Raw genomic sequence first — 12,918 nt, 5'->3', positions numbered from 1 at the left:
TGCACACCTTCCCTTCACTGAACTCTCATAGGCTTTCACAGTTCCCAGGAAGGGACCCTGCAGTGGGGGCTCTGCTCGCCTTCCCTGCTCTAGAGCCACCAAAGCCACATGGTTACATCCTGGGTAAGTGCTGGCTGGTGTGTCTGTCACTGCCCTAGTATGATGTGCAGGGACTTCTCATGGCATCAACACTTTGGAATTTGGTGGAAGAAGACAAGTGGGGAACACCATGAATGTAAGGGAATAGGGACACTATTCCTGATTGGGTACCAGGCAACACTTGTACCTAGGGGCCATCTTCTTTGGGAGAGGGATGGACTCTGAATTCTGGCTCTGGAACTCCCAGTCACTTCTGGCTGTGTGACCTTAGCATGTAGCTAATTTTTTTCATTAAAAAAATTATAAAATGGGGGATAATAGTATATAATAACACCTCAGTCTATTATAATGATTAGCTTTATGTTTTATTGTTGTTGTTGTTGTTGTTTTGGGGCCACACCTGACTCTCTCAAGGATCACTCTTGGCACTGCTTGAGGGACCATGTGCAGTGCTAGGGATGGGACTGGGTTGGTCACATGCAAGTCAAATGCCTTAATCCCTGTAGTGTCTCCAGACCCTACAATGATTAACTTTAATACATACAAAGTATGGGACACATTGCCCAAGGCTTCACAGATGCTCATTAAATGTCAGTTATTGTATTCCAAGGATGGATCATTCAATCATTCATTCATTTTGTATATCTTCTGTAGTGTGGACCTAATACTACAAATAAGAAGGGGTGTAAAAGTCTTTCCACACAAAAGAACTTACTGTGACAGAGGTTTATGTACAGGATATTGTGAGAGGGTTTCCACTTTGGAAAGGACTCAAGATTAGAGAGATAGGGAGTATATAGAAGAAGGGAGCCTCAGAGGAAGAAAGGTTGGGAGTTAGTAGGTTGATCACAGGAGGAAGGTGAGGATAGAGCAGACATTCGGCATGACAAGAGAATCATCTTTATAGCAAAAGGAGTTTTACCCAGTGTCCCTGAAATTGGCCTCAGTCAATGAAAATTAGACCTGAGATTGTTTCCAGTCATTCAAACCTGTTGGCACATTCAGCAGATCTGGCTTGGTTGAGACCTGTCCTTGGGGAACTATTAAAGAATCCTCCTTGGGGAGCTATTAGGGAATCTTTTTACACCCTAGGGAAGATGCATTCTGCTTCCCAGGAATTGCAGCCTGCTGGCAGCCTCTAGGGCCTGGCATAACCCAGGAGGATTCTTCCACAAGTTGTGGTAGGTGCTGCAAGCTAAGACCAGGGAGCCACGCGTAGTCTCTTCTGGGGCTCACCTGTGTCAGGGCTGGCAAGAATGACCTGACCATCAGTGTTGCTCTAGCCACGTGGTCAGTACTATGGCCTTGGGGAGTTCCTACTACAGATGGTGTGATAGGATGGTTGCTTGTATACATTGTTCCTTTTTTTTTATTGTGAGAAAATATTCAAAATATGAAATTGACTGTTTTGTTTATTCTATGTTATATTTTGGTTTTAGGGGCCATATCAGGAGGTTCCCAAGAGCAACTTCTGGCTCTGTGCTTGAGGGGTCACTGCAATAGTGCTTGGACACCGTGTGGTCCTGGGAGTTGAACATGGGGCTCCAGTAAGCATGTATGTGCTCAGTCAGCTGACCCTTCTCTTGGTCACCTATTTTTGTCATTTTAAAATGGAAGGTTTGGTGACATTCCATGCACTTACATTGTTGTGAAAGTCTCAGTACCATCCATCCCCAGAACTTTCTCCTCCAAAGGAAAAATCTGTACCCATTAAACAGTACCTTCCCTTCCCTGGCAGCCATGCTTCTACCACTTACCTAACTGGATTTGTGCTTGCATTCTAATGACCTCCTATGACTCGTTTTGAGCCAGGCTAGTTTATGGGATAGTGGAATTCCAACTTTGCTGTGGTCCTGAGCACCCTCTTTGTGGTCGCACACATTGGGGGCACACAAACTAGACGGCTTGGTTGATAAAGTGGGCTTGAGGTATTGGTGGTACTGAGATGCATGGTACTTTGCCAATTCCTGGTCCCCTCACTGGGTATTCAGCTTTTGTTCTTGTGAGATTTATTAGCAGTGAGTTTTGTGGGCACAGCCAGGCATAGTTGTCATCTTCTCTGTTCACTGGCCTGGTTTCTTGAAAGGGGTGAGAGCCATGGTCCTGAGCCTTGTCCCATCCCAGGATCCCGGGCTCACTCTGTCATTTAGACCATAAATCCAGTTCATTCTGACAGCTCGGCTTTCCAGCTGGAGACATTTAGCGCTGCTGATGTGTGTGTGTGTGTGTGTGTGTGTGTGTAAGTGTGTGTGTGTGTGTAGTGGGGGAAGGGCGCGGGGGGGGGGGGGACACCCGAGGTCCCTAATTTACTAGGTCAAATAAGATATAGAAAACTACCTCCTGTTGCTGACCAGCATCCTGGCCTGTGGGAAATGCCCCCGAGACAAGGGTGTTCAGAGAGGAGCGTGTTAGGAGTTTGAGAAGCTCTTTCTTATTCTTTAATAGAAAAGCATAGAACTAAACCTAAGAAACTCACCCACATACCATCACGCATCTATGCTGCAGACCTCCACTTGGTTTCCTCGTCCTCGTTCAGACCCTGGGCTTCTGAGAGCCGAAACCCTGTGATGCCCCTGGGTTGTGCTCTGCACTTGCACTCTGATGACAGGTCTGAGTGTTCCTGCAGGGATGAAATGTGTCTCTGGCTGTAAGTAAGTCATTTTAAGATGACTGCCTAAGACTTTCTAGTAAGGTTAAGCCATGGCTTATGAAGCCACGTTCTTTTGTTTTCCCACTGCGATGGAGAAGGCAGGCTGGATTATTTCTGTCTGTGAGGCTCACAGATTTGGAAGGAAAATGGAATTTGATTCACCCCTGCTTTCTGCTGGGATATTTGTGAAGTGAGGGGTATGTTAAACAGGATGGTGAAATGAGGGGTGTGTGTGTGTAGGGTCTGGGCCAGGGGCAGCTCCTTGTGAGCGGCAGGACACAGTGTTCTCATGAGGGAGGGCAGGGTGCTGCTCTCTTTGGAGGTGCAGTAGAGCTTGCTTCAGAGGCTTTTGCTTCTTCTAGAAGGTCTTGGAAGGAAGATTCAGCAGCTCTAGCACAGATTGAAGCACTGGCTAGATATTATTATGGGGAAACATTTTTGTTGTGTGTATAAATGCACACACATGCATATGTGGACACACACATAAAGGAGCCAGCACATGGGACTATTTTATACTCAGGTTACAGAAAACCTAGGCAAGCCAGTTCTAGAATTATGTTTTCTTTTCTTGCTTGCTACACAGTAAAAAGTCAGAAGAAAGATTCTTCGGTCAGTGCATACTTGTGAATTCTTAAGGGTGGACCAGCTAAGAAGCCTGACCCTGATGAGGTCACACTCTGATGGGTCTTGACCTGTACCAGGAATCATCAGCACACACGGGGTATGTGTGTGTGTGTTTGTTGGGGATGTCTCAAGGTTGCCCCTAGGTCATGCTGGATATGTTACTAAGGGTGATTCCAAAAGCAAGTGGATGGAGGTGAGGAGGTGTAGGAATGTGTGAGATCACCTTAAGCCAGATAGAGCCAACTCTTTACTGGGAAAGAGTCTGAAGAAGGTCAGGGCTGGAAGGGCAAGATCCAGTTGCCACTGGGCTCTCAGGGGCACAAAAGGGCCCTAGTGGGCCTAGAGCCTTTCCCCAGCCTAGGGCATGTTGTGCTTAAACCCAAAGGCAGAATAGTCCCTTGCTTGGCCTTCTGAGTAAGTCTGTCAGATGCATTATTTATTTATTTTGCTTTTTGGGTCACACTCGGCAATGCACAGGGGTTACTCTTGGCTTTGAACTCAGGAATTACTCCTGGTGGTGCTCGGGGGAGCATGGGAGATGCTGAGAATCGAACTTAGGTCGGCCTTGTGCAAGGTAAATGCCCTACCTGCTGTACTATCACTTCAGACCACAGATGCATTTTTATTGGCCTTTCTCTGTCAGGCTCCAGGTGGTGTGCATGAGAATAAAGTTCCAGTTGTGAACAAAGGGCTTTGCCAACCGTCGGGGCTCTGAAGGCCTTCAATCTGAACGGCTAAGATCTGTCATCTATCTGTGAGACTCTCAGTGGGAGCAGAAGTACCTTTTACCTGGAGATGTGAACTGGAGAAGGATGGGGACCTAGATGGAAGGAGAATACAAGGACATTTGACTGCTTAGTCCCTTTCTTACTTTGACAGTTGCCCCTCAGGGTTTAAGTTGGTTGCTTTGTACCCTGGGAGTGGAGAGCCAGGCCTCCATTGGGCCAGAGAAGTGGAGTTTGTAGGTACACCAGTGCGGAGTGTTCCTGCCTGTGCTGGTTCCTGTAGACATAGCAGTAGGCGGGCTTGCTCCTGCCTCACCTTGGGCGGTGGCCCCTTGCTGAGGCAAGCCCAGGAATGCTAAGCAAGAGGGATTCATTTTTTTTTCTTTTTGGGTCACACCTGGCAATGCACAGGGGTTACTCCTGGCTCTGCACTCAGGAATTACTCCTGGCGGTGCTCGGGGACCATATGGGATGCTGGGAATCGAACCTAGGTCGGCTGCATACAAGGCAAATGCCCTATCTGCTGTGCTATTGCTCCAGCCCCAAGAGGGCTTCGTTTTTAAGATGGCATTTGTCTTGAAAGAATCGTCTGTGAGTCTTTAGGTGATATTTGGGGGCCACACCCAGCAGTACTTAAGGACTGCATGCTTAGGGGACCATGCGATGCTGGGGATCAAACCTGGACCTCCTGTGCGCAGAGCATGAGCTCAGCCCATTGAGTTCTGTTCTTGACCCTTGTCTGTGAGTTTTGAGGGTGGAGTAGAAGGCTGCACTTTTCTCCTGAGCCAGAATGCAGACTGTAGCGGGGTCCTTTTTAACCCTGCTTACCTGCATAGGATGCACTAAATTTTCTTCCTTTATTACCCACCTTCCCCGCAGTACCCCCTCCCCCAACACACACACACACACACACACACACACACACACACACACACACACACACTTTTGTCCCATCACATCGAGAGATCCACTGGGCAGTTGAGAAGGTCTGGGGGAGGCAGGCTGTAGAGGAATTTTAACTGTGAGCCCTAGCAACTCCTGGTCCTTTTTTTCCATGTGGAGAGGTCCCTGGGACCTTGAACCAGCCTTGACCTTGTCTTCCAGATGCCGTGTTTGAGCCGCTCCCAATGCTGTCTCCCTCTGTGAGGTCCTGAGCACTCATCTGTCACAGTCAGGAGCAGGGAGAGGCGATGCTTTGTGACTCATGAAGTCACACGGTTTGGGAAGCAGAAGAACCACAAATAAGGGACTCCAGTTGGCAAAACCCACATTGCTTCAAGGCTATTCTTGGAAATGGAAGCATCACATCTTGTTTCTTCCCAGAAAATGCAGAAAACCTTTCATATTTCTGGGAGGTTGGTTTTATTTATACTTCATATCAAACTCCAAAAAGACTACAGCTGGGTAGTGGTTGACAGGAAGACTTAACAAGAGCTACCTCCTAAGTTCTTCTGGTTGAACTAATTAATCCCTGGCCTTCCTCTTGGTGGGGAGAAAAACGGGCAGTCTAGTTTCTGATATATCCCAGATTCTGGAAGTAAAGGCTGGAAGCTTAGATGCAGACTTATGGATGTCTTTAAGTCATCCTCTCTTCCTTTATTTTCCAAACTATCCAGGATGATATTCCCCACTATAGATATAAGGCACCTTAAAACTCAGAGATGGTGATTGGTCCAAGGGTACACAACTAGGAAGTAGGTTTGATCCCAGAAATTTTGAACTGATTTTACTGGGGAAGGGGGTTGGTTTGGCCATACCCCAGAGGTGCTGAGAGACTAGTCCTGGTGCTGTGCCCAGCAGGGACCACTGGTGCTGCTCAGGGGATCATGTGTGGTGCTGGGGTTTGAATTGGGGGTCAGCTGCATGCAAGGAAAACACCTGACCTCCTGTATTCTTACAAAGTTGTTCATGATTGGATTTCAGTCATATAGTGTTCCAATACTCATCCCTTCACCCGTGTACATTTCCTACCACCAATGTCCCCCAGTTTCCCTCCCACCCTCCCCACCCCTGCATGCCTCTATGACAGGTATTTCCCACCCCTCCCCCGCCTGCCCCCCCCCCCCCCGGCCATTATTTTTGAAAGCAATTCCTCAACATGAAGCTAATCCCAGGGTCGCTGTGTTCCTTTAACCCTTCTTTTCAGTCCTCTGAGGAGTAATGCATGAGGCCAAGTGCATAATACCTCACCTACATGTAAAAATAGACATTCAGGACACACAGTACTACAGCTGTGCCAACTGTGATGCCCATCACCTACAGGCTTTATTCCCCCACCTCTTCCAGATAGGTAGGTATCATTCTCCTCATTTTACAGACTGATCAGATACCTTGCCAAGGGCCCCCACTGATGGTTAGTGCATGAGACTCAACTCACAGGCAGGTTTGCCAGACTCTCAGTACCTTGATATTCTTCTGTGGGAAGCACACCCGTTCTCGGTGTGGGAGTCATTTTTGAGGTCTCTGACTTAAGATGGAACACTGATTTTGAAGGTGGAGCCGAGACCATTTAGATGTAGGGAGTCTGGTTTGAGCCTGGTACAGGCTGTTGGGATTCAGAGCCAAGGCAGCTCATCTTGGCTGCCTGGCGTCTTCCACCATCTCCCTTATCTCACTCTAGATAAGAACTAGTTCCTGGGGCTCCCACGCCCACCCAGGGTCCTCGTGGAGCCTGAAGATTAAGTTGTTCATTTTACTCTGGGGGAAGGAGGGGAGGCAGCTGGGGCTGAGAGGAGACAGGTTCTTCTGGTTTGTGAATGGTTCCTGGCTCGTGAGGTAGTCTGGCTTGCTCTGTCTCTGGAGGAAGAGTTAGCCATTTGGGGGACTGATTTCCAAAATTATGTTTCAGGTGTGGAGAGGACATTCCCCGCATGGATGAGGGTTGGGGCTGGGGTAGCACACATGTCTGAATCTCCCCCCCGGTCTCACATCAGCCTTCTCTTACGAAGAAAGAAGAGGGGTAGGAGACTTAATACAAGGGGGCCGACTTTGCTTGATTCTCAGCCTGTCACCAAATATGGTCCCTTGAGCACTTTCAGGAGAGTCCCCTGAGCACTGTTGGATGTGACGTGACTCTGATACCCCCCCACAGATGCCAAAAATAGAAGGGAGGGCAGAGGGATAGCAGATGTTCCAGGTTTCCATAGACATCAGTAACTTTCTCTTATAAATACCAGGGATGCTGTGCCCTAAACCTGAAAATGAAACATGAAAATTAAAGACAAAATATGAAGGGAAAGTCACGAAGGCTCTGAATTTCAGTGACTTGTGGGGTCAAAGCTGGGCTTTGGACACAGTCTGTCTAGTTGGCCAACTTCAGGGATTTCTTCCTTCCTTCCTTCCTTCCTTCCTTCCTTCCTTCCTTCCTTCCTTCCTTCCTTCCTTTCCCTTCCTTCCTTTCTTCCTTCCTTCCTTTCTTTCTTTCTTTCTTTCTTTCTTTCTTTCTTTCTTTGTTTCTTTCTTTGCTTTTTGTGTCATACCTGGCAATGCACAAAGGTTACTTCTGGCTCTGCACTCAGGAATTACTCCTGGCAGTGCTCAGGGGACCATCTGGGATGCTGGGAATCAACCCAGGTTGGTCGCATGCAAGGCAAATGCCCTACCCACTGTACTGTCTCTTCAGCCCCAACTGTAGGGCTTTCTCTGCAGCACCTGCATGTGGGCAGGAAGGACAGAGGCTGCCACCCGAGCTCAACTCAACTTTGTGTCTTTGTGTTTGTCCTTCAGCTCCTGTGTCTTTTGCTCAACATTAGGTGCTAAAGCATCAGGGGAGATAGTACAGGAAGTAAGGACTTGCCTTGGATGCTTCCCATGCCAGGTGGATCCCCATACTACACACGTCCCCTGAGCACCACCAGGAGTGATCCCTGAGCATAGCCAAGTGTGGCCCCAAAGTACCGTCCCCCACAAATCAGGTTGGCATGTGCAAGGCTACCAATCCTATCCTCTTTACTATGATTTTGGCTCATCAACATGGAATTTTTGAATTTGGCGACAATTTCATGGCTATAAAAAGTCACAGGCAGGAGGCAGAGAGATAGTCCAACAGGTAGGACACTTGCCATGCATGCACTCCATCCGGGTTCCATCCCCAGCACCCCACACGGCCCTTGGAGAGCTCCCAGGGGTGATCCCTGAGCCCAGTCAGGCATGGCCCCAAAACAAAAACGAGCAACCCAAGTGCTTCCAAAGACATAAAAACCCGAAGATGTTTATTAGTCCTGAAAAGCCAGAGCCCAGCTTCCTGCAGCTGCTCGTCTGACTCATGGGGAGAACAAAGTGGGAATACAGTAGTAGGGGTCAGTGCTTGTGTGATGGGTGCCAGAGTGAGCCCCTTGGAGGTGTAAGTTGCTGAGTCCCGGGGTGAGCCGTGTCTTCTTCACTGGCCTGCTTTCCATGGCTGCGGCTTGCACGGAGTCTGTGGAAGCAGAGAGGCCAGGCCAGTTCCTGGGCAGGCCCAGGTACAGGAGCATGGCTGGACCTACAGCCAGATCTGTGTGCATTCGCTGCAGCAGAGCACAAGGCCGGCCAATGGGGCAGCTCGCTGGGCCCCTCACTCCCATTCTCAAGGTGTCTGAGGCCTGGCTCCTTCCTGCACAGTGCTTGCTGCTCCAGGGAAAGGGGACCCCTACACTCCCACTCTGCCCTTCCTCTCTCCTGGCTTCCCAGTGATTTCGTCTTAGCTGCCTCCTCCTCCAGTCCTCCCTTCATCACCTCCTCTCCCCGGAGACTTTTCTCACCCTCTGCTCCCTCACCTGCACCCCACGGTTCAACTGGAGTGAGTAGATCCCACCATGTGCTCTGCACCCTCACAGCCCCACTAAGCTTCTAGCCCTTTGAACTTTGTCGGGTGCAGGGGTGCTCTTCAGATGCACCCTTCTGATGGCGTTTCTGTGCCTGGTAGTCAGCTGCATTTCATCCTGGTTCCTTAGAGACCAGGATTTTGGTAGGAACATCCTTCTGGCGGCTCCTTGGAACTTAGGCTCTGTGTGTCTCCCCTCCCGCCCCCCCACCCCCCACCCCCCTACCCATGCCTGGAGCTTCCTTGCATTGTGTCTTCATTCTGCAAGTAGTTGCCCATTTTTTTCTGCAGTGAGATCTGCAGGGCTGTGCTATATCCTGGCCCCTGCGGTGATGCGTGGCACTTGCCAGTTGTCGCCAAGTGAATGGGGCATTGAGGAGGAAGACAAGCGCCCTTCTCTGCTTTCAGCATTAGGAGGCCCGGCTACAACCCAGGAACCCACAATTGTGTTTCATGTGAGAGAGGGAAGCTGCTCAGCTGAAGGATGGACTCTGTTCAGATCTCCTCCTGACAGGTGGCCTTTTGTGAGGGGCGGGGGAGGAGTTGCTGGTATTCTCTCACTTACAGCCCCCTACCTAATCCTCCTAGATGCCCCCCATCAGCTGGGCCAACCCCAGCAACTCCATGCTGGTCTTCTTACCCTAACTTCAGATTCTGGAAAAATTGCTAGTTCTTTGGAAAGTCAGCTCTGGCTAATTTTATTGCTGTTGTTTCTTTGAAACTTAAATGACTTAGTTAAGAAATACCTGAGGAAAGCCCCTGCCATAGAGGCAGGCTTGGGGGGTGGGAGGGTGGGGTAGGGGGGATAGAAGAGAACCTGGGGATACTGGTGCTGGGAAATGTACACTGGTGGAGGAATGGGAGTGAAAATACTGTATGACTGGAATCTAATCATGAATAGTTTTGTAAGGGTCTATCTCACAGTGATTTAATAAACAAGTAAAATAAAAATTAAAAACAAACAAAAAAAAAAAGAAAAAAAATGCCTGAGATAATGCAGCACAGAGAAAGGAGAACAGTGGCCCAGACCTGGGCAAGCTATTTTTTGTGATGAGAAGGAACACTTGTAGCATTTTTCCTTCTTTCAGAGAACTGGCTCCAAATCATCCCTGGCTTGGGTTTACAAAGAATGTACCCCTTTCCTACATGGGTGTGTGTGTGTGTGTGTGTGTGTGTGTGTGTGTGTGTGTGTGTGAATATATACCAGCAAACACCGGGGGCAGAAAGAGTTTTGAGAAATTGCCACATGTGCAGGGGTGAGCCTGCTCTCAGAGCTCACGATGGGAGAGTTTTGAGTCTGCGGTCTAAGGGTGGGTGTGTTAGTCAGGGAGCCCAGGGGAAGGTGCTTGGTTTTGTCTGTGCTAATGTCATGACTCTGACCCATCTAGACCGGTCAACCAACTTGCAGCATCAACAATGAAAGGTTTGCCATGAGGCTCAGTCTGGTGGGATTTGCTGTGCTTTCTTTTAGACTGGTTATAATGTCTGGAACCATCTTGCTCCTGGGAAGATTGGCTGAGTAATGTTAACATCCACCGAAGGATGGTGCTGAGCAAGCCGGGGCCACGGAAGGAGTGGGGTACTGGGGGGAAGTCAGAGTGCAGGCAAGGCAGCACAGGGGGTGAGGGCATGGACATATTCCAATCTGCTTCTACTCAGTGTTAAGGATTAGTCTCAGCATGTGAGCACAGCAGAACAGGTGTCTTTACCTCCCAGCACCCACCCATCACTCTGTCCCCATGGCCACGGAGCTCATCGCTGCCTCTTCTTCCCTTTGCAGGTGCTGCCTCTCTCTGGGCACTTCATGCGGTTCCCCTTCATCGTGTCCATAGCTCTGCTGCACGTGGCTCTGGCAACATGGGGGAAAATGAAGATGAGAGGCTGGCCCAGGCAGGTCAGGTGTTTGAGAACTTCGTGCAGGCTTCCACCTGCAAGGGCACCCTCCAGGCTTTCAACATCCTCACCCGGCTCCTGGACCTCGACCCTCAGGACCACAGAAACTTCTATTCCAAGCTCAAGTCCAAAGTGACCACGTGGAAGGCCAAGGCTCTCTGGCACAAGTTGGACAAGCGTGGCGCCCACAAAGAGTATAAGCGGGGGAAGTCATGTATGAACACCAAGGTAAGGGACTCTGCGTCTAAACAACCCCCTCCTGGGGCTCCGACAGCCTGACTTGTGGAAAGGCAGGTGGCAGCTTCCATTTCCCCACTCTCAGACTCTTTCTGGGTGTGGCTGTGTTTTATTTGCTTGGCTCTCTTGAAGGTTCCTTTGTCCATGCATGCTCAGCTTATCCCGGTTGGGAGTTTCCATTGCATATGGCAGCCTCAGCAGCTATTCTCTGCCTTCTCTCGGGCAGAGGAAGTATGGGCAGAGTGGAGGGTGTGACCCCTAGGATTGCCTTTATTCTGCCTCTGCTGCAGTTGCCACCACCTCAAAACTTTGAGAAACTTCTATGAGCTGGCCACTTTCTGTGCATGGAACGCCTGCCACCAGCAGTCAGTGGAACCACTGAAGAGATGTGGCAAATACAGAAATCAGTTCAAATCTGAAGTCTCAGAGCTCAGAGGCACTGAAGTCTGGGACTTCACCCCCATGTTCCAGAGAGAGGCAGATTGGGAAAGTTGGGTGTTTCAGGAGCAGGCTTAAAAGTCTTGTAACTGATCAGCTAAGAAATGGACCTTTTTTTTTTTCTTTTAATTTGCTTTTTGGGTCGCACCCAGCAATTCTCAGGGGTCACTCCTGGCTCTGCACTCAGGAATTAATCCTGGTGGTGCTTGGGGAACCATGTCGGATGCCGGGGATCAAACCTGGGTCAGTGTACAAGGCAAACACCCTACCCGCTGTGCTATCGCTCTGGCCTCAGGACCTTTTTTTAAGGACCTTTTCCTCTCTCTCCTTACTCTTCTCCTCACATCGCTCTAACTCTCTGCCCCCAGTGCCAGCCTGCCTCCTGCAGCCCAGCATGCCCTCTGTGTTAATCCTCTCCAGGGGGGTTACTTTGTCAGTCTTGTGGTCATTTGCAGTCTTGATGAACCAGGGGCTGACCTGTGCATCCATGCTCAGGTGGCTTTGAAATGCCCAGAACTACCTGGGCGGTTAGAAGTCAAGGTGTCTTTGCTGACCCTTAGGGACCGTCAGCCCCAGGCATGGGTCCAGGCGGTGTGTTTGAGTTAAATGTGACCGTGCTGTATTTAGACCTCACGGGAGGTAGCTCAGTGCAAGCCTTGGAATTCTGGTCGGTGCCAATCCCAGACAAGAGGATTGAACTCTCCATGGAGATCGGGGCTGTTGTGTTTCTGTTTTGGGGATGAGGAGTGGCCGAGTCCACCGTGGGAGATGGCTGTTTTCCCTGGCCCTGGGGCAGACAGCTGCCAAACTCCAACGGGCTCAGGGCACGCCAGCTGGAGGGGGCAGTGGAATGCTGTTTCGTCAGGCCCAGCAGACCGGTCGCTGGAGCATGGACCGTGCTGGCCATCCGGGCAGTGTCAGCCTGTAACCTGCCAACTTCAGCTTTGTGGGGAGGAAATGAATGTGCTTGAGAAGAAAGTGGGGTGGGGAAGGGCCAGGGTGCTAGGTTCCAACCCCACCCAGCACCTTTCGTCCTATATCTTGTAGCTGCAAGGTTCAGAGTTCACTGGGCAGTGCTTTAGGCTTCGAGGAGAGGGCAGCTATTGGCTTTCAGAGCATTGCCATTCTCACTGAACAGAGTTGCTTGTTTCCTTTTTTTTTTTTTTTTTAAATTTTGGGGTCATACCTGCAGTGCCCAGGGTTCACTGATAACACTGCATTAATGTCATCAGTGGGGGATTCTATGCGGTGCCAGGGATTGAGCAGGGGTTGATTGCATGCAAAGCAAGAGTCTTAGCCTCTGAGCCATCTTTCTAGTCCCATAGTAGCTTTCTTTTTAGAAGTTCCGGTAGAGTCAGACCATGTCCAGACCTCTTATGCTATTGCTGCCGATGCACAACAGTTTCTAGCTATTATTGGGTGCTCTTTTAGTGATGCAGGAGCAGAGGTTC

General features: G+C 49.8%; 1 protein-coding gene across 5 annotated transcripts in view; it reads left to right on the top strand.

Moving 5' to 3' along the window:
- The window catches only part of LOC130025014 (F-actin-monooxygenase MICAL2-like), a 124,129-nt gene that overhangs the window by 14,710 nt on the left and 96,501 nt on the right, over positions 1-12,918 (top strand). For all 5 annotated transcript variants that reach the window (XR_008792636.1, XM_056115828.1, XM_056115830.1 and 2 more), the window contains exon 2: positions 10,680-11,020. Coding sequence is in view for 4 of the 5 variants with exons in the window: in XM_056115828.1 (XP_055971803.1) it covers positions 10,757-11,020 (264 nt within the window). In the remaining variant the exon portion in view is untranslated. The remainder of the gene's footprint in view (positions 1-10,679; positions 11,021-12,918) is intronic.

The sequence above is a fragment of the Sorex fumeus genome, unplaced genomic scaffold, assembly GCF_029834395.1.
Source record: "Sorex fumeus unplaced genomic scaffold, SorFum_2.1 ptg000030l, whole genome shotgun sequence".
NCBI lineage: Eukaryota > Metazoa > Chordata > Mammalia > Eulipotyphla > Soricidae > Sorex > Sorex fumeus.
The sequence above is the reverse complement of the archived record's forward strand: the minus strand, read 5'-3'. Positions and strand labels throughout refer to the sequence as shown.